Source organism: Scyliorhinus canicula, chromosome 2 (genome assembly GCF_902713615.1).
Source record: "Scyliorhinus canicula chromosome 2, sScyCan1.1, whole genome shotgun sequence".
Classification (NCBI taxonomy): Eukaryota; Metazoa; Chordata; class Chondrichthyes; order Carcharhiniformes; family Scyliorhinidae; genus Scyliorhinus; species Scyliorhinus canicula.
Genome location: NC_052147.1, coordinates 213,446,441 through 213,473,614, shown reverse-complemented (window position 1 = coordinate 213,473,614; position 27,174 = coordinate 213,446,441). Strand labels below are relative to the sequence as shown.

The 27,174-nt window shown below is 40.8% G+C and overlaps 2 protein-coding genes and 1 non-coding gene across 21 annotated transcripts in view; 1 reads left to right on the top strand and 2 right to left on the bottom strand.

Moving 5' to 3' along the window:
* Positions 1 to 22,054, top strand: part of prpf40a (PRP40 pre-mRNA processing factor 40 homolog A) — a 97,667-nt gene extending 75,613 nt beyond the window's left edge. For 7 of the 8 annotated variants that reach the window (XM_038789546.1, XM_038789553.1, XM_038789551.1 and 4 more), the window contains 8 exons: positions 4,953 to 5,069; positions 6,026 to 6,163; positions 6,307 to 6,402; positions 11,443 to 11,529; positions 13,577 to 13,673; positions 13,760 to 13,821; positions 18,369 to 18,536; positions 20,711 to 22,054. In XM_038789546.1, coding sequence (XP_038645474.1) covers positions 4,953 to 5,069; positions 6,026 to 6,163; positions 6,307 to 6,402; positions 11,443 to 11,529; positions 13,577 to 13,673; positions 13,760 to 13,821; positions 18,369 to 18,536; positions 20,711 to 20,803 — 858 coding nt within the window. In that variant the 3' untranslated portion in view covers positions 20,804 to 22,054. Of the gene's footprint in view, positions 1 to 4,952; positions 5,070 to 6,025; positions 6,164 to 6,306; positions 6,403 to 11,442; positions 11,530 to 13,576; positions 13,674 to 13,759; positions 13,822 to 18,368; positions 18,537 to 20,694 lie in introns of all 8 variants that reach the window. The other variant, XM_038789550.1, reaches the window with a different exon arrangement.
* Positions 22,055 to 23,172: 1,118 nt separating this feature from the next.
* Positions 23,173 to 27,174, bottom strand: part of LOC119961940 (formin-like protein 2) — a 314,356-nt gene continuing 310,354 nt past the window's right edge. For all 12 annotated transcript variants that reach the window (XM_038789533.1, XM_038789532.1, XM_038789536.1 and 9 more), the window contains one exon: positions 23,173 to 24,965. Coding sequence is in view for 9 of the 12 variants with exons in the window: in XM_038789531.1 (XP_038645459.1) it covers positions 24,856 to 24,965 (110 nt within the window). In the remaining 3 variants the exon portion in view is untranslated. The remainder of the gene's footprint in view (positions 24,966 to 27,174) is intronic.
* Positions 27,073 to 27,144, bottom strand: trnaa-cgc. Its single transcript has one exon. It is a non-coding gene; the product is annotated as a tRNA-Ala (tRNA).

Below are 27,174 nucleotides of genomic sequence, written 5' to 3'. Positions count from 1 at the left end.
CTACTACAGGGGAAGAATCGAGCTGTTTGGTGAGCCTCTGGTGAATATAGGGTAAGTGGTCAATACTACTCTATTCCTAAGGTTTAACATTTGTGAGGAGATTAATAAATAACAAAAATAAAAGTAAGTAATAAAATTATGAAGTAATTAATTAAAGTACATAGGTATGGCAGGATAGGTGATGTGTCAAGGCTGCAGCATGTGAGAGCTCGTAGATAGCACTGTAATCCAAGGCAAGCGTGTCTGCAGTAAGTGTCTGAGGCTCGGGGAGCTTTGGTTTAGAGCCATTTGGCTGGAGTCTAAGCTGCGGAGACTATAACTCATCAGGGAACCAAGAGTTATCTGGACACTTCGTACCAGGAGGCAGTCGGACCCAATGGGGATAGGGTCTTCTGATGTGGAAGATGATCAGTGACAGGAGAGTGTGATTGCAGCTGAGGCGGGTATAATTTCTGGATTATTACCTGACCTATGTGCAAATAAGATTAGAAAAATGAATGCATGGCTCAAAGACTGATGTGGGAGAAGTGGGTTCCGGTTTTGGGGCAATGGCACCAATATTGGGGAAAGTGGGATCTGTGCCATTGGGAAGGTCTACACCTGAGCCGTGCTGGGGCTGATGTTCTAGCAAGCTGCATCACAAGGGAAAGAGGGATGTTTTTAAACTAAATAGTGGGGGAAAGGGATCAAGTTTGGGAAGATGTAGGGACAAGGCATGATGGGAAATGATAAATGGACTATGACGTGAAGGGGCAGAGAATATGAATTGAAGAGTAAATCAACAGATACAGTTAGAAGCTCCAAAAATAATAAGACAAAATTCAAGGACTTGTATCTGAACACACATGGCATTCAAAATAAAACAGATCAAGTTAGGAAAGGGTGGATGGGTGGCTTTGTTAATTCATGATGGTATCAGCACATTAGAAAGGGACAACCTAATTTCAGGAGACTGGATGTAGAAGTAGTTTGGGTTGAGATAAGAAATAATAAAGGCAAGAAGTAACTTGTGGGTGTGATGTACAGGCCTCCTAATTGTAACTACATGATGGGATGGAATATAAAAGAAGAGATCATGAGAGCTTGTTGGAAATGTACAGTGATCGTGAATTTTAATCATAGAGTCATAGAATTTACGGTGCAGGAGGAGGCCATTTGGCCCATCGATTCTGCACGAGAAAGAGCACTCTACTTAAGGTCACACCATCCTATACCAGTAACCTTTTTGGACAGGGCAGTTTAGCATGACCAATCCACCTAACCTGCACATCTTTGGACTGTGGGTGGAAACTGGAAACCCACGCAGACACTGGGAGAACGTGCAGACTCCACACAGACAGTGACCCAAGCTGGGAATCAAACCTGGTACCCTGGAGCTGTGAAGCAACAGTGCTAGCCACTGTGCTACTGTGCCGCCCCAGACTTAGATCTAGATCCAAATCTAGACTGGTAAAATTGGATGGGCAAAGGTAGCGTAGCTGAGGTTTTCATAAAATGTTTTCAGGATAGTATTTTGGATCAGCACATTATGAAGCCAACAGAGAACAAGCTATCCTAGACCTGGTATTGTGCAATGAGATAGGATTAAATCATAACCTCATGCTGAAGTCACCTCAAGGGGCGGCATGGTGGAACAGTGGTTAGCACTTATGCCTCACCGCTCCAAGGTCCCGGGTTCAGTTCCAGCCTTTGCACTTTGTCTGTGTGAGTTTCCTCCAAATGATTGGTCTCATTTAAGGAAATATGCAAATATGTTGGAAGCAGGTCAGAAAAGATTCATTGGTTTGCTCCCAATAATAATGGGGGAGTTTTATGAGGAAAGGTTGGACAGGTTAGGCTTGTATTCACTGGATTTGAGAAGACCAAGAAGCGACCTGTTTGAAATCTTTCAAGATCCTGAGGGGCCTTGACAGGGTGGATGTTGTATGGGGCCTTTCTGTTGATTCCCTTATTTCCTCTTCCTTTATTTTCGCTGTTATCATTTTTGATCCGTGGATGCTTAATGGACATGTATCTTTAAGTCAAGCAGCACAGAGAATGAGGAATTCAAGAAGTTGCAATATAGTATATGATGCTGCTAGTATTGGAACAGAACTCCGACTTCTCGGCATCCAAGAGATGGATGGGACTCGGTTCGATTGATGACTGGTGGCCAATGAATTGGCCAAAAGACCGTATTCTCCTCCTCAGTAGTTGTTGATTGGGTCCTATTTGAGTGGAATGATTTTCAGAGACCCAAGGAACTCGTTTTAAATCCTGTACACTCAGGAAGGACCTGCTCTCTTCTCTTGTTCGCTCTCTCCAGAAAAGCTGCCTTGCTGTGTTTCTGAGACTGCAGAGACCTGACTGAATTTATAGTGAAAACCAATACAGATTGGAAAGCAGAAATATCGACTGAAAGCCTGGTTTGAAGGACAGTGTGCAAGGAGCAACCATCTGAAACAAAAACATTTATCCCTTTCATTATTATTCTTACACTCCTTTTCTCCCCTCTGTGTTTGTCTGTGTGTGTATATTGTAGGATCTATTATTTTCAAATAAGAGATGAGGGTCCGATGGTAGTGCGAGATTAAGTTTTATTGCAAACATTTTGTTTGTACACTTCAGCGGGACATAAGGAAGAAAACATTGGAAAGAGAGCAGGCAACGTGTGTCAGTAACGTCATATCTGTACAGTTTGATACTGCCCCCCTCTTTGCTCCCCATTGACTTACAAGTTTTGAATTGTGACTTTTGAATAGTGGACTTTACCATCACTCACATTGGTATCTGACTTACTGGCTGTACTCCCTTTGTCACATCTGTAGCCTGGGTTCTGCAAAACTGATGAGTTCCCACAGTGTACTTTCCCACTGACACAATATTTTTAAAATGTGGTTTTTAACTATTTCCCTCCATATAAACGGTGGGAAAAGCTAAAGTGGGGGGGGGGGGGGGGAAGTAGATTATAGTTAACCAGCTGTATTTGTGCATATTTCATTATAGCTCTTATAAGGAAAAAGTAATTGGGGGGGCAATTCTCCGAGCCCCGGGCCGGAGAATCGGCGCAACCGCGCCCCGACGACGGCGCGCAATTCTCCGAGGTGCGGAGAATAGGCACCATTTGCACCGGTGCTTTTGGCGCGGTGCGTGCCGCTGGAATCAATCGGGGGGCCGGCCTCCTCTCTCTCTCTCTCTCTCTCTCTCTCTCTCGTCGTGAAACGCGACGGCGCGAACACTTGGCCTCCATATCAGAGAATCGCCCCCATTGTGTTTAAATTTACACACCTGGTGACTAATTGTTGGGCAGCCAAGGACCAAAGTCTTTGGGTATTTTTCTAAGAAATATTGGTTAATTCAATCATGTTGCGACTCCGGGTCAATTGGGACTGGAATTGACCGCACACTGGCTGAGGGAGTTGTAACAATGTGGAAAGGATGTTTTCTCTTGTGGGGGACTCTAGAAATAGGGGTCACTGTTTAAAAAAAAGAGGTCGTTCATTTAAGGCAGAGATCAGGCAAAATTTATTTCTGAGGGTTGCTAGTCTTTGGAACTCTGCTTCAAAAGGCGGTGCAAGCAGAGATTTTGAATACTTTTAAGGCAAAGCTAGGCAGATTCTTCACTAACAAGGGGGTGCAAGGTTATTGAGGGAGGCTGAGATGTGGGGTTGAGGTTATAATCCGATCAGTCATGATCTTATTGAATGACAGAGCAGGCTCAAACGCCAAGCAGCCTACTCCTGCTCCTAGTTTGTATGTTCCTATTGATGACAAAAGAGTTTCAACAGGATTTTATCCAAGAAGGTCTAATACTCCCGTACCAGCCTCCCCGAAGAGGCGCAGGAATGTGGCGACTCGGGGCTTTTCACAGTAACTTCATTTGAAGCCTACTTGTGACAATAAGCGATTTTCATTTCATTTCATACTCATTGGAGAAATGTGGGACGTTTCTTCCAATTTCCCCAGCATCAGATGGGAGATGGGTACATACCCCAAAGATGCGTTGGGGAATCCCCTTCGGAAGTTTCCAGGTAAGGGTTTGCATGGTAATAGCCCAGAAGTGCAAACTTCTGGGCAATTGCCGTGTACTGGTAACCATGCAAAAATGCAATTTAAATTGTAAACTTCAGATGGTTCCAGCTGTATTACAGACTAACCCCCCCCAACCCCCCTCTTGCAGTTGTGCTCCCCACCCACCCACCACCACCACCACCCCTGAGGTCCAACCACCCTCCATTACTTTTCCCTTGTTTGTCAATTTACGTTGTCTATGGCAGCCAGAGGTGTCAAAAATGGTGCATGTCCTTCAACCTGATTGGGCAGCACTTTAACACTGGGCCTTGAGGACAGCTGCGCTGCATGGATCTCGCCCAGCTTGAGACTGAAGGTTAGGTGAGACAGGCACAGAAGAAAGTCTATGTTGGTAATTGGGCACGGCGTGGCAATGCCAGTCCAAGGAAGTTACAGCCTGTTAGGATTGTGTTAGAGGCTTTTTAAATATTTTAACTAGCAGTGAGGGATGGTAAAAAACCACATACTGAGGCTGACAAAATTAGACTTGTGCATCACAAGGAACTGTGAGTTAACTGTTAAATCTTCCGTGCGGAAAGACTTTTCATATGACAATGCTTCTGAGGATCTGTCTTCTCTGTAGTGTAATTTCCAGTGTGTAATTTGGTTGAATAATATGAAGTACATTTTTTAGTTGTAAAAAACTTATTTTCCACAAGATCTCCAGACAGGCTGCATAAATTTACATTTTGTTTCATAGATGTAACCCGTTCAACAAATTCTAATGGAACAAATCAAAAATCATTAAGATGAAATAATCATCACAAAAATGTATTGAATGTTGTTTTAATATTGCATTTTATTTGTCTTTGTTAAATGTTCTTTGAGCAGCCATGTGATACAACTGCTGTGCAAGTGAGATGATCCTAAAATATATGACATGTCCTGTTTTCCCTGCGCAGGATAAAGGTTTTGTGGTAGAAGTAAATACTACTTTTGAAGAATTTGGTACAGTCATTAGCTCTGACAAGAGAGCAGCCACACTTGATGCTGGTAACATTAAACTTACTTTTAACAGTGTAAGTAACTTTTTAAACATTTTGTTCAGTGTAATGTGCTGAAATTCACAAAATCCTGTGTTTCTGTAGACGTTGAGCACCTCTCAATATGGACTTGTAGAAACGGTATCTCAGAATCGTGGATAGTTTTCCCAAGTGCAAATTAATTATCTCCCTTTCACAAAGAACTTTCCCGAATACTCACATCTTTGGCTCTGCTCTCAATATCATCATAATAATAATTAATATGATCGTTCATAACCAGTCCAATGCTGTTCCCGTCATTACAGAAGACTTGAAATTCCTGCACTACAGTCCTTACTTATGCTTCTCTATGATGTCTTGTACTTTACATGGCCTATCGTTACGCTATATTCCCTGATCCTGGTTCACATTGCAGCAGTTCACCAAGGTTTCTTTGACAGCACCTTCCAAACCTCTACCACCGAGGATAAGGGGAACCAACACGTGGGACCACCACCACTTGCAAGTTCCTTCCAAGCCACACACCATCCTAACTTGGAAATATATTGCCTTTCCTTCACTGTTTCTGTGCCAAAATCCTGGAACTTTCTTCCTAAAAGCATTGTGGGTGTACCAACACGAGATGGACTTTGGCAGTTCTAGGCAATAGGTCACCATCATCTTGTCATGGGCAATTGTGGGTGGGCAATATATGCTGGCTTTGCCAGCGAAGCTTGCATCCCATGGAAAACCTTTTTTGTTTAAAATCCCAAGCCCTGTTCTGCATCACATCTAGTCACATGTATTTTCTTGCTGCAACTATATCATGTCCCTGTGAAACCATAATAATCTAGCTCCAAGATGACAAAATAGAACGTTGAAATATAGTCGAATAGCGAAATGTAAATAGTATGATCCAAATTAAAGAGAGTGCCATTTTAAAAAATGGTTATGCAAGCAATACATTTATTTAATCTATTCAGAATGATATAATCACTTGTGATTTATCGTAGTTGTTAGAGAAAGCAGAAGCTCGAGAACGTGAAAGAGAAAAGGAAGAAGCTAGAAAACTAAAGCGAAAAGAAACTGCTTTCAAGAGCATGTTAAAGCAAGCCACTCCTCCTCTTGAGCCAGAATCAAATTGGGATGAGGTATGTACGATTTAATGCCTTTGTCAAGCAGGCTGCTAGTTTCGGATTTGCAAATGTAATGCAGTCCTGATGTGTGTACTTTTTTATTTTCAAGATACGCATTTGAGCTTATTGAAGTTGATGGATGAATATTTTCTTTCCAGGTTCGAGAGAGATTTGTAAATGAGTCTGCTTTTGAAGACATTACAGTAGAATCTGAAAGAAAAAGACTTTTCAAGGAATTTCTACAAATTCTTGAGGTAGTTTTGGAAAATCTTAAGAGTTGCATTGCTTTATTTGATATTAATTTTGGTAATCTAGTTATTGTTTTGGAGATGGGTATGGACTATTAAAACATTTTGACAGGATATACAGTGATGTGTAAATGCAATGCAAAGATTGGCTTCAAGTGTGTACCACATTTTTTACATTCATTAATCTATTTTAATCAAAACACAAGATAATCAAAATAAGCGGAAGTCAAGTTACTTCAGATGTGGGTTTCAGATGTGCTGTCATCCCTAAATTATACATACCCTTTCATCATTTTGTTGCTCCTTCTCCTTTCATACACATTTTTAGTTTGCTTATTAAAAGGGTATACCAAAGATTAACTCCTTCCATTGGGGCCAGTGTCTCAGCTCATTGTAAGGAGTTGAGAACAAACTGGTTCCCCTGATCTATTTTTGATCCCCTTCCTCTGCAGAAGAGCTAAGCTGCTACGTTGGGACAGTCCTTAATAAAGGTCACGCTTGAGCTTTGCCAACTCAGAAAATATGTCTGTTGACAGCTGAGCTTTTCTACAATTTGCCTCAGCATGATTTTATAAGGGTAAAAGAAAGTTGTTCAGATTCCCACTCCTGATCACTATTAAGTACCTTTGTGTGGGGGCAGGACTAGGTTCAGCTGTTTCCTGTTGTGATCAAATAATTTACCATCATTCAATGAGGTTCCGACATGAATAATAGCTACTCTGGTGAGGTACTGACAGCAAGCAGCACTAGTGGATCTGTACCCTATCTTGGCAATATTTGAAGATTGATAGAATTATTTGTTTTTTAAGTTCATAATATATGTCAACTGTTATGAACAAGGGCAGGGGATTTATTCCCTCTGTCCTGGCTAACATTTATTCCTTAACCAGCATCACTAAAGCAGAATATTTGGTCATTAACACATTATTGATTGTGGACCACATTGCTGCTGCGTTTCTCCATTCATGCTACATAGGAACATCATGCAATAAACAGAGCTGAGTGATTCCACAGCAATGGATTAGATCAATGCTCTGTAGCCATGCTGCGTCCAGGTGTGAATAGTGGTGTGCAACTGAACAACTAACAGGAGGAGGTGGCTCCATAAATATCCCATTCTCAATGATGGTGGAACTGAGCGTGTCAGTACGAAAGATAAGACTAAAGCATTTTCAGCCACCTTCAGACAAGTGCGGAGTGACTGATCCATCTCTGGTTCTTGAGGGTCCAAACTTCAGCCAATTCGTTTCACTCAGCGTGATGTCAAGCAATGGCTGAAAACATTGGATTCAGCAAACGCTGTTGGCCCTAGCAACATCCTGGCAGTAGTAGTGACTTGTGCTCCAGAACTAGCCATGCACCTAACTAAGTTGTTACAGTACAACTACAACATTTTGGGGAGGTTGGACCAGTACAAAACGGACGGTCTGCACCTGGGCAGGACTGGAACCGATGTCCTGGGGCGGGGTGTTTGCAAATGCTGTTGGGGAGGGTTTAAACTAATGTGGCAGGGGGATGGGAACCGATGTAGGAAGTCAGAGGGAAGTAAAGCGGGGCCAGAAACAGAAAGTGTAAGGCAGAGAAGCCATAGTCAAAAATCAAAAATGGCCACAGTACAGGGTACAGTAACTGAGGAAAGTGTGAAAAGGGAGGTGGTCAATGCAGGATCGAGGGTGTTGTACCTAAATGCGTGCAGTATATGGAACAAGGTAAATGAGCTTGTTGCACACTATGAAATTGGCCGGTACAATGTTGTGGGCATCACAGAGACGTGGCTGCAAGGGGATCAGGGCTGGGATCTAAATATCCAAAGATATATGTCCTATCGAAAGGACAGGCAGATGGGCAAAGGGGGCAGGATTGCATTGTTAGTAAGGAATGAAGTTAAATCGATAGCAAGGAGTGATATAGGATCAGAAGGCATAGAATCTCTGTGGGTAGAGTTGAAGAATCGCAAAGGTAAAAAGACCCTGATGGGAATTATGTACAGGCCCCCAGCAGTAATCTGGATGTGGGGCAGAAAATGAATCGGGAGATAGGAAAGGCATGTAAAAAAGGCAATATTAAAATAATCATGGGGGACTTCAATGTGCAGGTGGACTGGGAAAATCAGGTTGGTAGTGGATCCCAAGAAAAGGAATTTGTGGAATGTCCAAGAGATGTTTTTTTTTGAGCAGCATGTGACAGCCTACTAGGGAACAGGCAATTCTGGATTCGGTGATGTGCAATGAGGGAACTTAAGGTGAAGCAACCTTTAGGGAGCAGTGGCCACAATATGATAGAATTTACCCTGCAGTTTGTGACAGGGAAGCTGCAATCCGATGTAACGGTATTACAATTAAATAAGGATAACTACAAAGACATAAGGAAGGAGCTGGCCAGAGTTGATTGGAAAAGAAGCTTAGCAGGGAAGACACTGGAACAGCATTGGCAGGAGTTTTTGGGGGTTATTAGGGACGCATAACAGAAATTCATCGCAAGGAGGAGAAAACATGCTAAGGGAAGGACAAGGCATCCATGGCTGACAAGTGATGTCAAGGACAGCATACAAAGTGGAGAGGATTAGTGGGAAGCCAGAGGATAGGGAAGCCTTTAAAAGCGAGCAGAGGACAACTAAAAAAGCAATAAGGCGGGAGAAGATGAAGTATGAGTGCAAGCTAGCTAGTAATATAAAGGAAGATAGGAAGAGTTTTTTTCAATATATAAAAGGTAAGAGAGGGGCAAAGATAGACATTGGACCACTGGAAAATGTGGCTGGAGAAGTAATAATAGGAAACCAAGAAACGGCAGATGAACTGAAAAGTTACTTTGCATCAGTCTTCACGGTGGAAGACACCAGTGGGATGCCAGAGCTCCAGGAGAACCTCGGGGCAGAGGTGAGTGCAGTGACCATTACTAAGGCGAAGGTTCTGGGGAAACTGAAAGGTCTGAAGGTGAATAAGTCACCTGGACTGGATGGCCTACACCCCAGGGACCTAAAAGAGAAAGCTGAAGAAATTGTGGAGGCATTAGTGGTGATCTTTCTGGAATCACTGGAGGCAGGAAAGTTGCTAATGTAACGGCATTGTTTAAGAAGGGAGGGAGGCAGAAGACGGGAAATTATAGGCCGGTTAGCCTGACTTTGGTCATTGGTAAGATTTTAGAGTATGTTATTAAAGATGAGATCGCGAAGTACTTAGTGCATGGTAAAATAGGACTGAGTCAGCACGGCTTTGTCAAAGGGAGGTCGTGTCTGACAAATCTGTTAGAGTTTTTTGAGGAGGTAACAAGGAAGTTGGACAAAGGGTAACCAATGGACGTGATTTATTTAGATTTTCAGAAGGCCTTTGGCAAGGTGCCACAAAGGAGACTGTTAAATAAGTTAAAAGCACATGATTGAATGGCAGAGCTGTCTCGATGGGCCGAGTGGCCTAATTCTGCTCCTATGTCTTATGTTATTATGGTTATTGCCGCTAATGTGGAAGATTACCTCTATGTTCTGTGCCAAAAAGCTGAACAGATCCAATCTGGCCAATTAACACCCCCATGAGTCTACTTGAGATTATCAGCAAAATATGGAAGGTGCCATCACCTGTGCCATCAAGCGGCACTTGCATGGCAATAACCAGTACATTGATGCTCAGTTTGGGTTCCATACAGCCTTGGTCCAAACATGGACAAAATAGCTGAAATCAAAAGGCGAGGTGGGAGTGGCTGCCCTTGACATCAAGGCAGCATTTGACCTAGTGTGGCATCAAGATGCCCCTGTAAATCTGGAGTCAATGGGAATGAGGGTGAAAACTTTGGTTGGTGTCATACCTATCATAAAGAAAGATGGTTTTGGTTTCAGCCTCATGACATTGCTGCGGGAGTTCCCCTGTGTAGTATCCAAGGTCCAACCATCATCAACTCCTTTATCAATGACCTTCCCTCCATCCTCAATTCATAAGTGAGAATGTTTGCTACTGATTATACAGTTTGCAATAGCAGCTACAACTCCTCAGATACAGTAGCAGTCCATGCACGCATGCAGCAAGACCTGTACAACATTCAGGCTTAGACTGATAAGTGGAAATAAGATTTGTGCTACACAAATGCCAGGCATGACCATCTCCAACAAGCGAGAAACTAACTATCTCTCCTTGACATTCAATGGCATTACCATTGTTCAATATTTCACTATCACCATCCCTGGGCATTATCATTGACCAGAAACTTAACTGGGTCAGTCATGTAAACACCATGGCTACCAGAGTCAGTCAGAAGCTGGAGATTCTGTGGCAAGTAGCCCCTTCCTGACTCCCTAAAGGATGTCTCTACAAGTCAGGAGTGTGGTGGAATACTCTCCACTTGCCTGGATAAATGCAGCTTCAACAACATTCAAGAGGTTCAATGCCACCCAGGACAAAGTCGCCTGCTTGATTGGCACCCCATCCACCGCCTTAAACATTTCACTCCATCCACTGCCAACACACAATGGCAGCTGTGTGTACCATCTTCAAGATGCATTATAGCAACTCACCAAGACTGCTTCGACAGCACTTGCCAAACCATGACCGTTGCCATCTAGAAAGATGAGGGCAACTGATGCATGGGAACACCACCAAGCCCTACACACTCCTGACTGAGAAATATATTGTGGTTCTTTCACTGTTGCTGGGTCAAAATCTTGGAACTCCCTTCCGAACAGCATTGTACCAGTACCTACACCGACCGCATGGACTGCAGTGGTTCAAGAAGGCAGATCACCATCACCTTCTCGAGGCAATTAGTGATGGGCAACAAATGCTCACCTAGCCAGCGATGCTCACACCCCGTGACCAAATAAAGTTTTTTTTTAAAAAAAGTCTTCATCTAAAAATCCATTGCAGAATTCATCAATATACTCTTAATTTCTCCTGACCTCAGTTTTTAAGTTTGTGTGGTTGGACTTTATCTTTGCAGAATTTTTATTGGAGGCTAACGTTGAGCTCTGTTGCCAAAAATAATTTATCTGTCTTGCTGCACAGGTATGTATCGTTTGTTAGCTGTTTGTCATCCAAGTTTTTTTTTTCCTTTATGCAATAGCATGAATGCCAGCATCATCATTCAAAGAGCAAAAAACATTCCAAGAAGTCAAAAAAGCATCACAGGAAGCATTCTCGCTCTCGTTCAGTAAGTGCTTGCATTTTGATTTAATTATCAAAATGGTATGGTTTGGTGAACTGATTGATATACGGATTGAACGCAAACCTACTGATGTTATACCATGGTCTGCAAATTTAATTATTGCTTTGGGTCAAATGCACAAGCAGACACTTAAGCCCTGAATTTTCCGCTGAAGTATGGTACTAATTGCAGACATGAACACTGGAATGCCTGTTTCAAACAGATTGGCGCCTCGTTTAAAATATTTCTGAGGCTGGAGTGCCCTGCACTTCAATTCCTTCTGGGGTTCAGGCATTTCCTGGTGCCATTCCCTAGTATTGTGAAATGAGCATTCAGGTTGGCTAGGGATCAACTGTGGCTCAGGTAAGTAAATTTAGTACTTGCCATTTTTGATTATTTTGGTCATCTTTTTTTTTTCTCCTATTAAATTTATTTACATGGGCTTGTGTGTTGATTGTTCAATTCCACCAAACACTATTACTGGCACAATGAATATTCCAATAAACCTCCCTCTATCTAAAATTGTTTGGAAGAGGACGAGGAGCGTTTATCGATGGACATCAAGATCAGGAAAGTGCTGTTTATCCACCCCATAGTACAATGTGCATACAAAGTAAGCTGCAACAGTAGATTCAAAGGCACCAGTAAGATATGTGACTCCTGCACTTGTTAATATTGGACACCCTCCTAGAAGCACGCAGCTTAGAATTCAGATCTGCCGTGGATATCTTCTGGGTTCAGTGAAGAACTGACTCTTAGTTGACTCTCATTACCCTGTATTTACTTGGATCGGGGAATTTCACAATGAAACACCCTTGTGATCTGAACCAGAGCTTAATATAGGTTAGTGATGGCAAAAGTGATGGGTGCATTAGTGCTGATTGGAAGTAAAATATGTGCAGCCAAGGTTTGGATGAGCTATTGCAGAGTAGGAAGAAATGTAGAGTACTGGCTATGATCAGAATTGCTTTGTTTATCTTGTGCAATCTGAGTTTATGTAATAAAGAACACAATATTGTCCTGATTCAGTGATTCACCTTATTTTACTAAAGCAATCTCAATGCACTCTGTCCAGGACAGAATCCCTTCCCCTAAGGTATCCTGCCTTTTTTTGCTGGCCTTCGCTGCTTCAATGCATTTACTGCCCTGATCACAAACATCAGGCTGTCTTTGGTGTCATTGTCTCTTTTTTCCCTTTTTTTGAAAGCCTGACTGCAGCTACAGCTTTTAAAACTAATGTACCATCACCACCATTTAGAGCATCTGGAACCTAACACATAGCTGACAGTTTGTTGCTCTATGAATTTAACACCTTTAGAAAGTGTTTAACTTAAAATGCATGTTTAAAAGAATCGCAATCAGATCCTTTTTATAGAAAATTGGCCAATCTGGAAGCATGACAGACCACAAACCTATTTCGATGGTCTTAAATGAAACAAGATACATCCAGGTATTTCAACAGCCAGTAAACACTGGTTGCACCTGAAAAGATGTCACCAATAATCTGGTGGCAGCCATGGCGAGTTGAGTTACAGGATTTGGATCAGCAAAGTTTCAAATGCAGAGATTTGCTTTTTGCAGCTGTCATGCAGTGTAGAGCTGCTACATCCAAGGACACTAACAATTAGTGTGCTTGAAAATAAGCTCCATACCCTTGTCATTCTGACCTTGAATCTAGCATCCTCACAAACATTTCATGCAACATTACCATCATCTCAGCCGCCATTTAAATGGAATTAGCTGTGAGCTGCTCCCACGGGTGGCTGGTCTTTGGGTTTCATTTTTCTTTTCTGCCTTTCCCTTCCATATTTTGTCAGGTGCTGCTTAAAGGGTGTGAGATGCTTTCTTGAGCCATTTCTAAGGTTTAACATAATTGTTCCAGCCAAAAACTATAAAACCTAGCCTTCTATCTCAGTAAGAAGTCTTACAACACCAGGTTAAAGTCCAACAGGTTTGTTTCAAACACGAGCTTTCGGAGCACGGCTCCTTCTTCAGGTGAATGTCTCAGTGTCCTTGCAACTCCATTGACAAGCACCTGTATTTAACCCTAAAGGGCTCTGAATCAGAAGATGATGACTATCACCATTCTAAGAAAAAGAAGCGTTCCCATTCAAAGTCCCCATCAGACCGAACCTCGAGTGAAGAGTCAGGTAATCTAAACTTTGTTAATGCTTTCACCATGAACTTAAAAAGATTTCAGAAAAATCAGCTTTTATATATTTTCTCTCATTCTTAGAGCGAAGCTACAAAAAGTCTAAAAAGCACAAGAAAAAGGGCAAAAAGAGAAGACGCAAGTCTGTAAGTAATTGCATCTATATTTTCTGTAATTTACTAGTGCCTGTAGAGGTGAGATGTTTAATGTTGAAGTACTGATTAGAAACTGGTGATCTTAAACCATGTCTTCTGATAGCTGATCCTTTCTTAGCTCTGTCCTTTAACATTTCCCTCTATGGTCGCTGCTGTTTTGAAATGTTCCTTCTAAATGTTCTGTCTTGTTCCTTCTAAGCTTTACCATTCTACATAATCTCTCTCCTTCCTGCATTTGTTTGCGCACCTACTCCAACTCATTGGCCCAGATCTTCCAATGACAATGGCAGTAAATGTTGAGACATTCGCTGCTGTGCATTGGGACCCTGAGGAAGTCCAAACTTGTACATTCCAGGAAATATAAACTTTAATGGGAAGAATTTTAATTAGCTATTTTGAGAATGCCTCTGACATTACATAAAGTCACTGGGCTTGGAATCTATATCCTTTATGTTGTGGTATCACTTTAAGGCAGTGTTTTTCAAACTTTTTTTCCGGGGACCCATTTTTACCAACTGGCCGACCTTCGGCACTCACGCCAGTCGACTCTTCGTGACTCACGCCTGCCGACATTCGCGAACCATCATTTTTTTTAACCTTTAATGCAAGAGAAGAGCCTGCTTGGTCCTCACGAGCTCACTCCAAGCAGGTTTACAGGAGGGCAGGGTTATGCACATATCGGGCGCAGGATTCAGACAGTTCCTTTGTGCCATCTTTGTGATGATGGAAAATCGAACCTCTGATATGGAGGTCATTGTGTAGGCCAAAAGCATTACTACGACCCAAAAAAGGAGGTGATCATAGAGATTGATGCTTCTTAAAAAGGACGAGGAATGTGCATTATGCAAGGTAGAAAACTAATTGCATTTGGCTCCAAGTGTAATGCAATTATTCGAACTAGAGCGCAAGATATTCGCTCCGGTGCTTGATATCAGAAGATTCCACACGTACCTATTTGGTGATTAATTGGAAACTGACCGCAAACCATTGCAAATGATTTGACACAATTTACTGATGAATGCACTACCCAGGCTACAGCAACTTTGAATGAAAATAAGACTTTGACGTTTCAAACTAGATAGCATATTGGCTACTTTCGACACACTGAGTAGGTTACCGAATTGGAAAAATAACTGGGCGCTTTACTTGACGTTGAAGGAGATGTACTCAGTCGATCTGATGAATTTTGGTCAACACAAGTGCAACCAACTTCAGGTGGAAACAGCAAATGATTCACGACTGAAGGCATTATGGAAAGTTACTGTAGCAGTATGGCTTGACACAATACAAGTGCCTACACACTGATGTTTTTGGTCATACAGAGATGAACTAGGTATTTCAAGAGACATGATTTTCAAAGGAAAGTAGGTGCTTGTTCCGGAAGCTCTCGCCAGAGCATATTGTTACAGTTACACCTGGGACATATGGGCATAGAGTGAACATGATACCTGGCAAGGAAACCTGTGTATTGAACGGGAACTAACAAGGATATTGAGAAGGTAAAGTGCAAAGCATTCCAGAGTCCCCAAACACACCAACATAAAGAATCATTACACCCATATGAGGTTCCATTGTACCCTTGATCAAAATTGCAACAGAGTTTTTTACGGTGGCGACTTTTTCCTTTTCCAAGTTTGCTATCGTCAGACAGTTGAACGATACTTCAATGCATCCATGGTGAACACGAGCCCAAAATTCAGTCTGTTTGGTACACTTAAAGTTTGTCAGGCAACGGTCACAATATATTGGTAGATCTTTGAAGGACATGTGTGGGGCGTAAATCACATGACAGGCTCAGCACACTACTGCATATTCAATGGTCTTGCCAACTGAATGGTCGGCACTGTTATAGCATAAATTGTGAAGTGTAAAGAAACAAAATTAGCCGAAACGTTCGAGCTTCCAAAAGTCAAACTTGGTGGGTATCCCAAAGATGAACTGGGGAATCCTCCTCAGAGGTTCAAAGATAAGTGTTTGCGTGGCAATTGCCTGGAAGTGCAAATTTCCGCAGCAATTGCCCTATGGTAGGAATCATCTGAAAATGCAATTTAAATTGAAAATTTCCAATGGTTCTGGCTGTGCTCCATATCTAATTGTCCAGAAAAATGTAGAAGAATTAATACCCCTTAGCTTCTGGGCAATCAATGTAAAGACACAGAATACCACCCCCCCCCCCCCCCCCCAGCCCCCGGTGATGTCTGACATCAACTCACCAAACTCTCATCCCCCTCATGGTCCAAATCCTATCCACTTGCCTTAGATACTTACCTTCTCCCTGGACTGTTAGTTTCAATGGACATGTAACCTTACCTGGTTTACAGCAGCTAAGGTGAGACAGGCATGAAAGAAATTTCATGCAGGTAATTGGACAAAGCGGCAATCCGAGGAAGTTACGGCCCAAGATCCCAGTATTGCTGTGTTATACATGAAAGTGACACCTCGAGAAATGGGCTCGTTGTCGGTGGAAGTCATGTGTGGAAGGCATCTTGAGCACATGCAAAGATGAACTTGGAAAGTGAAATCATGGAAGACCACCATGAAAAGACCACCATAAAAACAATCAGCCTCCGATAATAGAGGATGCCAATGCACCTGAAAGTCCAGAACATCAAAGTGATGAGTCTAGGTTAGAACATAGAATCCACAGTACAGAAGGAGGCCATTCAGCCCATCGAGTCTGCTCCAGCCCTTGGAAAGAGCACCCCACGCAAGCTCCACACCTCCACCCCATTCCCACAACCAGGGGTCTTGAAGGCCCCATCACCACGAGGGCCAGGAAGGTTAGTAAGCCTCAGAGTTCTTAAACTCTCAAATGATGAACAGAGATCTATACTTTGTGTAAATAGTTTTTGCAGCCACGCGACTGTATATGTACTTTTAATCTATGCAATGTTATCTTGGGGGGGGGGGGGGGGGGGGTAGGGAGAGAAGGGGATGTTGTGATGTCACTTTTGAGGAATATGCAAATAATAAAGGAACCAGGAGTAAAACTGTATGTGTGAGTGATGCGGCAGTTACTGTGAGTAATGGTGGTTGCTGAAAGTTGACCTGTCTGCTGAGCTATCTCGTAAAATTGTATATAAAAGTTTGACTCTTGAAATAAATTGAACCTAGTTACAGTTTTCCAATCCAGTGTATGTGATTGGTGAGTTTATGTAAAGGAACCCAGAAACGCAACACTACTTGCTCAGATATTTACCCCATCCAATTCACACTGCCTTGTGTCTAAGATTAACAACGGGAACTGGATCAGGAAAACTTTAAAAATAACTGCTCACCCCACACATCCCCAAACCCCCTCCAAAAATTCTCGACCCTTCCAACAATACTCTTCCTCAATGCTCACTTAGCATCCCGACAATACTCAGCCCCCTCTCTCCATTCCCCCTCCTGATAGTGATCAACCGCTCCATCCCACAAATAAGAGCCTTCAACTGTTAAAAAAGCCTTACATTTAAAAACCTTACCATGACACTGCAAGGATGCTGACTAAGGGAAGTTACTTGAGCTGGCAACATCATTAAGGTGCTGCTCCTTCTCCTTGCCAGTCCTGTTCATGGAGCACCACAATAATGTCTCTCTCTCCTCACTCAGGACAGGAAGTCCCAGCTGGAGAGTAAAAAAAGGTAAAACTATACTTTTAATTGTGGTCACACTGCTGTGGCTTTGTTGCTGACCAGAAGAACTGGGCCATTATCTTAATGGAATTCCTCACCACCTATATCTTCCCTCAATAATCTTCAGACTGTCTAACATCAAACTTAGCATGACCTAGTCATTGCTCGATTTGTCTACCCTTCACTTATTAACATTGATAGTACTAAAGAGTTTTTGTTCTTTGTTTAAAGTTAATTTTCTTTTTAACTAATTTTTAGAGTTTCTTCCAATAGAATATCTTGCAATACAGCTCTGATCTCAGATTGTTATCAAATTTGGTGAACTACTTCAATTATTTTTCTCCTTTTCCTTCTGAGTAGACAGATGTTAGAGTATTCAAGATATTTTGATCTGAACTGTACAATTTAGTAAAATGTCATTCAGTAAATAATAGAAAAGCATGTAAAGCAAGTCAGAAAATAATATATAAAATTTTATTTGTACAGAGTTGGGCAATACTATTTGACGGGAAGATTTTTGTGAATCTCTGACTAAATACGAAGGAAGATCCAGTGAGAGAAACTGAGGGAATCATATTTAATAATTTTAAATGTTGCCATTGTCTGTACTAAATTAAAATAATTTATAACCCAAGGCCTTATCTATTAGAGATTTGATTTTTATTCCCATATTGATGCTGGGTCAAGGGTACCAATTAAATGTGGTGCTGATCATGGATTGGAACCACCAGCTTTCATAATTTGCAAGTTTTAGTAAATAGAATGCTGGAGGACCAGGCCACATTTAGGAAAGCATAAATTTCACACAAATCTAGAAATACATAATTTTTTATTCTATCCATAACTGTTAAATAATAATGAATATAACCAAACCAATTGAGTTGTTGAAATAATGATTCCTTTTACTGCTTCACTACATAGATGACTCCTGAATCTGAAGGAGAGCGAGAACGAGAACGTGAACGGGAAAGGGAAAGAGACCGGGATAGACGAGATAAGGAAAGAAGCAGGGATGATGAAAAAGAAAGAAACCGACACAGATCGCAATCAAAGCACAAATCACCCAGAAAAGCCACCAACAAAGACACAGTATGTGACCTTTTGATTATTTGGGGTGACTGTACATATATTCAGTCACTTTAATTTTGGCATTAAGATGTGGGACTTTATTAACTTTGCCAAAATACTTAATCAAACACCCTTCTTGTTCATTCAAATAATTTTTCCTGGAATTTATATTTCTGCAAGCTTAATTCTTATATGGTTTTTATCATTCCAGCAACTTTTCTACTTTAGCTGAATGGCAACACCATTTCCTGATCAATTATTGCTCTCCTCATTATTGTATCCTCATTACTGTAACCTAACTTAAAAGTTGACCTCCGGAGAAATCTTTCCATGTGGAATTTCAATTCGGAATTTAAAATGTAAGAATGGGGATAGGTAACTTTGCCCCTTAAATCTGTTCCATTTAATTAGATCATGGCTCATTTTTGACCTAGCATTGTTTGACTAGCTGTTCTTGCATAACTCTAACATTCCTGCAAATGTTATTCTTCTGACTCGTCACTTTTATCGGGATATTCGTTATCCATCTTTTTTTGTTTTTAATAAATTTGGAGGACCCAATTATTTTTTTTCTCCAATTAAGGGTGAATTTAGCATGGCCAGTCTACCTACCTTCACACCTTTTGGGTTGTGGGGGTAAGACCCACGCAGACAATGTACAAACTCCACACGGACAATGACCCGGAGCTGGGGTGGAACCCAGGTCCTCGGCGCCATGAGGCAGCAGTGCTAATCACTGTGCCGGCGTGCACTCGTTATCCATCTTCAAGTGTTATCTCGATATACATTGCCTTAGACTCATGTACCAGCCGTTCATGAGGAATTTTGTTACTGGCAATTTGGAACTCTAGATATATTCTATTGGGGCTTTCACTGTTTACTTGGCATATTGCTTTCTCATGTTAACATGTTGCTAAGATTTTTAGGGAATGGTTATCTTCAATTTTTTACTCCATTGTTTTTACCAGTTCTAAATGTGAGACCAATGTTTCTGTTCAATATCTGGATAGCTTTTACCACCTTGATATGTGTACCATGTTGGTTTGTTTCCAGTTTGTCATTTGAGAGTACCTTTAAGAAATGGGTCTTTAAGAAATGGGTGTTTATCAGTGATGTCAGAGTGTGGGTGGAGCTGGGCTGTCTGTCTGCTTTACTTTCGTTTTTGAGCAGACTGCTACAGAGTGAGTTTTGTTTTCAGAGAGAAGAGCTGCAGTGAAAGCCAGCAGATGTGCATGGATCTCTCTGCAAGCTAAAGAGTTTTCAATTGGGTGATTTCAAAGGGATGACTGCTCTCAATGGAGAATTTAAACCTGATCTCTGTGTTAAAAATGATCTTTTGTCTTCTGGATGTTGTTTGGGAATTTATTAAGTGTTCTCAATGGAGCACTGTATTCTTTGGGGATTTATTGGTGTTGATAGTTGTTAAGATGTTTACTGTGAGTTTATAAAGTGTTAACTGGTTTCATAAATAAACATTGTTTTAATTTAAAAGTACTGTTGAATAACACCTGAAAGGCAGGCCCGTGTTTTCCCCATAACCACAGTAAATTCAAAATTAAGGGTCAGGTAAACTCCATGATACACTTTGGGGTTCTCTAAACCCTGGACCTTAACAAGTTCCAATAGTCTCCCTGATGTCCCTTGTCAATAAATGGTTGGTTTTTATCAATCCCAATAATCCATCTTTTAATCTTCTAGTTTTATTGACATGAATTCTCAAACATTCCTGTATTATTTGGAATGAGAACTGCTGTTAAAATGAAAATTCAAAATACATTTTTAAAAATAAAATAAATACAGATGTAACTATTTATTGAAATTAAAATTGAGCCATGTGAAGTAACTTTAAAAAATGTTTTACTACAAGTTAATGGACACAAACTCTGGACTTAAGAATCATTGATTTATATGAGGAGCAACCTGTATTTGTGTTATTTTCAAATAGAATTTGATGCTAGTGCATTTTTGAAAGGGGCTGGTTTAGCTCACAAGGCTAAATCGCTGGCTTTTAAAGCAGGCCAGCAGCACGGTTCGATTCCCGTACCAGCCTCCCCGGACAGGCGCCGGAATGTGGCGACTAGGGCTTTTCACAGTAACTTCATTGAAGACTACTCGTGACAATAAGCGATTTTCATTTCAAATACGGACAATTAATTGCTATTGAAGCTGACTGTTGTAGTAATTTTAATCCACAGGCAAATTGGGAAACCTCTGATAGCGAGCTAAGTGAGGGTGAACTGGAAAAACGAAGGCGAACGCTCCTGCAACAACTTGATGATGACCAGTAATTAACACTTCTATGTATGAATCAGCCAAGTCAAATATTGGGTGAGGGGTAGTCTTTTAACAAACACTCAAAAGGATTAAATGTAATCTCCAATGTTTTGACATCTGTTGTAATTTTTACAGGGGATATGATGATTTATGAAAACATTGCAGATCCCTCAAACTTTCTTCCAATATATGAGCAACAGAGTTTCTTTATTATGTAAATAAATCCTTCTGATTCCAAGATGAACCAGCTTAAGTTTGGGTGCATATCATGCTACGATACTCTATATTCATCATGGGTCTTAAAACTTGCCCATTGTTCCTTTAAAGAGCACCTGTACCCTAATTAATGTGTACAACCTGAAAAGTCACTTCTGGTCTGTTTCCATATCCAACAGCAAGCTTCTGACGTCAGAAACTGTAAGCAGTTCATGAGTGTTTTTGGAAAGTCGAAGATGAGACACAAGGAAGTCTCCAGAGTTTTGCCCAGAAATCGCTTAGCTTGCTTCACTTCCAGGTGTGGGAGTAGCCACGAACAGTTTTATTGTTTGGTTCAGCTTTATTTATGACATCTTACATTATGAAATAAAGAGAGAAAATCTTGGGTAATCAAAAATGAACTAACTAGTCGTGGCTCTGAAGATAGCATGGCTCGATGATAAAGTTCAAAGAGAGTGAGCTACCTGCTATTTCTGACACAAGTAGTTTTTTTGTATCCCAACTGAGCAAAGCTAGCTGTGTTGTGAGACCTGGGACCTTTGAATTGTCCTTTCAGATTCCGGGCCATACATAATTGCAAATAACCTGTTATGAAGTGTATTAAAGTGGAAAGAATATTAGATAGGTGTGCCATAAAAATGTAGCAGGATTTTTTGCTATTAGTAATTCAAAACTAAATTTATTCTGAATCTTGATAGCCTTGATTCCTGTTTTATTGTAGTTAATTTTGTAATTTCTTCAAGGACATCTTTATTCTAATTTGTCTTTGTCCATTGGAAAACAGTAATACAAAAGAAACATTTGGAGCATGATGCAGCAAAGAAATAAGTTTGTACTTGTAGCAAGAGTTCATTTTCCCAAAGCAGTACTGCAAATTTTATTGAAGTTGTTCTAAAATTTAATTTTCCAAGGCATGAAATGCAGCAGAGGGTTTATTTTCCATCTCTGTATATACTTGTGTCTGAAATACTTAAGCGTTGCTCAGAAAGGGAGCAGAATATTTTTGTATGTTTTATCACAGAAACATTAAAATTTGTTTTCTGCTGAAATCAGTCTCCTTATCTATATTATTTCTTGACCAGCGCTACCACACAAAACATGCCATATTTATAGTTTGAGTTTATATCTCACCTGCTGCGTTGGTCTATGGCACCAGGAATCAGATACAGGATGGATAACTGGGAGAGGTTTAGCTGTGTTTTAATGAATGCAATCTTCATAATTGATCTCTTATTCAGATAGGTGAGCACAGGCCACCTGGATAGCTAGTTGGAATTCTAGTATCATGGCTGGAAATCTACCAGTTCCAGTCCCAGATCAAAGCCGTCTGCCTTTAGGTATAGAAATATAGATACATTAATAATGTATTTCAATTGATTAAGCAGTTTTGTGGCCCAAGAAAAGATATACAGATGACAAGTAGTCCTTCTATGAAGTAGGCATACATCTTCAGGTGGATCTATTTGGCTGCTTCAGATATTTATATCAAAAAACATTGGCTCGAAGGGCTATAAGTGCTGGAATATAGTGTATTTTTACAAGGTGGTGAAGGAGGATTGCCCTGTACTGTCTTGCATGGCTCTGACTTTTCTTCCAGCAGGAATTAATTGAAACAAAAATTGTAAACTAATATCTATAACTATTTTTTAACTAGGAGCCAATGCTGTTGAGAAAAATGACACACCAGCTACGTGCAGCTTTACACAGGGTTTGACTGATATCGGGGTGAGGGTCCAGACAGTCTATTCCTGTTTATTCCTGGGACCTGCTCTGAGGAAAGTGGCACCAAGATTAGTGGATGTAGGGAGAGAGTCTAGTATAGAGGGCCCTTCTTCCTCAATATAGGCACACCGTCTCTACCCACACGCTGTGCAAATTTCCCTATGGCTTTGATTTAAGGTTTTTCTACCTCTTTAAATGTCTAGTCCCAACTTCTTGTGATGAAGCAGCACTGTTGGGATATTATAGCTGGCTGCTGGTGTTTCTTCTGACAGTGAGGATCCAGCTCTGCATAATTAATAACTCCTGGCACAGGGAGATGGATTATGGTTGGAATAGAGACGGACGGTGAGGCAGATATTCCACCCCAGCCCACAGGTAAAATGTACCTCTGAAGGTTTGTGTGGCTATTGGCAGGAAATACATTCAGGAAGATTTTGACCATAAATTTCTACGTAGTAGTGTAAAGATGTTTATTTGACCAAATGCCATTAACAAATCTGGGTTCAATTTTAATAGTTTTTCTTAAAACAGTTCTATTTTGCCAACACGCAGGAAACTAAAGTACATGAGCAGAACATGCCAACATTCCAGTCACTGATCCAGGACAGCATAAAATTCTTCCACTCAAATTTGCAATTTAAAATTTAGGTGCTGTGCAATAACATAACATTTATGGTCAAATGACCCAAGACATAGCTAAAATTGAACACTGCACTTTCCTTATTGTCAACATCCTTGTTTGTTTGCTAGTGAACAAAAGACACAATCTTGGCATGTTCTATGCACCATATACATACCATGTAGAAATAATATAAAGCAGATGATTTTAAAACTAAGTTTACAGTGAAATTGTAAGCAGAAGTTAATCTGATAATGAGGAACCAAGCCTTGGTCATTGTCCTTTTAGTTAAATATAAAAACAACTATAAGTTAAAATAACATTCAAATTGTATAGCACAGGCTGTCGCAATATTTTTAAACAATATGTACAATATTACCCAGAGGCTATAGAGTGAATCAAACTGTAAAAAACCATAAAAATGCATTGATTTCATCGCAAAATATCTGTACATTTAGAACAGTTTTATCTAAATATAACTACACATTGTTCAAAACAAAAAAATGCCAGTCACAAGTGGGTCACATGAGCCAAATGCAAACAGGAAGGAGTTCAGTGGTTAAATACTATACAATAAACTTTACAATCAACAAGGTGAGGCAATGCAACCAAGGAGATTAAAATAAGCCAAATGGGTACATATTCAAAGAAGGACATGAATTCCATATCTAGTTCAACTTTTGAAAATTGTTAATGTACAATTTTACACCTTTGTGTGTCCAGTAACATTTCTACTTTTGGTCCTCAGACGCTGAATAATACTGTTTAGTTAGGGGTTAATACCTTAGTCATATCTACAAGTTTTTTCCGCAATAGTCCATATTCATTGAGTACGTAACATTTTCTTTCATTGTTTGTTCTCACAATGCATTCCGTTTTGATATTGCTGAGAAACGAGATAGTATTTTATCTGTTGATCATTGTAGAGTGGTCACCTATGCTGAATTGTTGCTTTTCTATTTCCGTTCCAAATTCCATTCTGATTCACTGCCTTGGTTAGGCAGTGCCAAACAAATTCTGTGCATCGCAAGTACAGTGTGCAGTCTTCAAATTAACGCAATAATGTAACTACCTCAGCAGTTTATTATGGCAAGCTATTCCACATGCATTATTCCTTATCTCCACCAAACAACAAGCATCTCCACTTATTTTTCTTGGCTTCAACAATTTCATGTCATATGTAAAACAGTTTAGAGATCACACTTAATTTTAGGATACAACTTTGTTAAAATTTATTGAATATAATAAAATTTAGTTGTTAAGTCAACAGTTACACACTGCAGCAATATTGTGCTGTGTAGCTTGAGAGGAAATCTTACATTGAGGCACTTAACTTGGGCTGAGTACATCTGCTAGCCCACAGATTGCCTGTGATTCTTCCTCTTATCCTCACCCCAGTTTCCAACAGCATGCCATTCTGGTAGTTAAACCTGGTAACAAACAATGCACGCTTCATGCAGACACCATGTCATTCAAACACACTCATACTCTCAACACTTTCCTGCTCCATCACAATGCCAATTCAGTGCTATTCACTGAGCGCAAGTTTTGCTCATCGAAACGTCTTCTCACGCTTCTTCTCACCGCATCTGCACGCCTGTACGGCTGGTTCCTAAGATCTGTGTAGAAATGAAGTCCATATTAAGATGATGTAAAAAACAATGAGGAAACAAATCAAATGTAATGAGAAGACATATCTCGCAAAGCAGCTTGTGTGAAGTGATTAATTCCAGAAAGTAGTCAAGTACAAATGAGAAATATTGCCATTCCAAATGGGGTGGGGGTGTCCCCCGTCAAAGCCATCATTCACTTTTTTTACTTGATTATTTAAAGCAAGGGCCAACTCTTTGCTGGACAATAAGATGCACCAGGATTTTCAATGTAAAATATTTGGCCATAATCTTTGGTCATTAGATTTTTTTTCAGGCAAAAAAGTGTCCTATGGTTCAGCAAATATAGTAATTAAAAGGTTGTGATTTTCATTAATTGCAAGCACAATCACTTCTGCCTGGTCACACACTGCTGGACTGTGAAGCAATCCACGTCACTATTTTACTCTCATCCATTCTAGTTCAAGCACATACATTTTGGAAGTCTGCAGTTACGCAATAAAACTTTTATTCATTTTTCTCCTTATCTTCACTTTATTTTTCCACTTAATTGGTGGACCTCTGATAGCTACAACTCTTCATTCCTTGACCAAGAAAGCTGAATGTTTTAAGCACTGACTAATAATTGGCTGCCAAATATGTTCTTGATCAAATCTAAAATAATGTTTTGTTTGTTGCTAATTTAATTTTTTTGTGTTCTTCCAATGATTGCTAACGCTTAATAGGTGGAGACCAATGAGATAGCTAGGTATTGAAACTCATGGATCACACTTGCTTGCACAGCAGGTTCGATGGGCCAAGTGGTCTATTTCTGCTCCTATTTCTTGTTATTATCTTGCTGTAACTTTAGGCAGCATATGCTGAAATGCTGGTATGCACAGTAAACTGATTTTAAATTGCTCAAGTGCATGTTTGTTGAAACAAAAGCCAGCAATTTAGCACATTTTTGCACTATAAATTATCCATATTAAGATAATTTGCTGCACAATTTCCAGAGCCCTGATGATGTTTCACTGCTGATTTTGTGCAAGGAATTTTGGATTGAGGAAAAATTAAGTGATACCACTGTAGCATGTATGTGTGAACATGGAGGTCCCTCCTATGTTGCTACTCTGGGCATGATCTTGTGAAGAATTGACAGCCCAACCCTCAGACACCAGAAAGCTGGACTGTGGCAAGAGTTGGATACCTTGCATTGCTTTTGCTGAGCTTTCCTTTATAGGCATAGATAGAGTCATCGATGTTTACAGCATGGAAACAGGCCCTTTGGCCCATATCCCTCTATTCCCACCATGCCCATGTAACTTTTTTAAAGGAAAAAATTGTACACGCCTCTACCACTGCCTCTGGAAGCTTGTTCCAAATGGTCACCACCCTCTCTGTGAAGAAATTTCCCCTCTGGTCTCTTTTGTATCTCTCCCCTCTCACCGTAAACCTATGCCCTCTAGTTCTAGACACCTCTACTTTGGGAAAAGATGTTGACTACCTTATCTATGCCCCTCATTATTTTATAGACTTCTATAAGATCACCCCTAGGCCTCCTACGCTCCAGGGAAAAAAGTCCCAGCTTATCCAGCCTCTCCTTGTAGCTCAGACTATCAAGTCCTGGTAGCATCCTCATAAATCTCTTATGGATTCTTTCTAGTTTAACAATATCCTTCCTATAATAGGGTGACCAGAACTGAACACAGTATTCCACGTGTGGTCTTATCAATGTCGTGTACAACTTCAACAAGATGTCCCAACTCCTAGAACATAGAACATAGAACAGTACATCACAGAACAGGCCCTTCGGCCCTCAATGTTGTGCCGAGCCATGATCACCCTACTCAAACCCACGTATCCACCCTATACCCGTAACCCAACAACCCCCCCCCTTAACCTTACTTTTATTAGGACACTACGGGCAATTTAGCATGGCCAATCCACCTAACCCGCACATCTTTGGACTGTGGGAGGAAACCGGAGCACCCGGAGGAAACCCACGCACACAGGGGGAGGACGTGCAGACTCCACACAGACAGTGACCCAGCCGAGAATTGAACCTGGGACCCTGGAGCTGTGAAGCATTTATGCTAACCACCATGCTACCCTGCTGCCCCAAAATGCAGCCTTCTGGAGATGCCGGGGATTGAACCCGGGACCTCACACATGCGAAGCGTGCGCTCTACCACTGAGCTACATCCCCAAGCCCTGTATTCAATATTCTGACCAATAA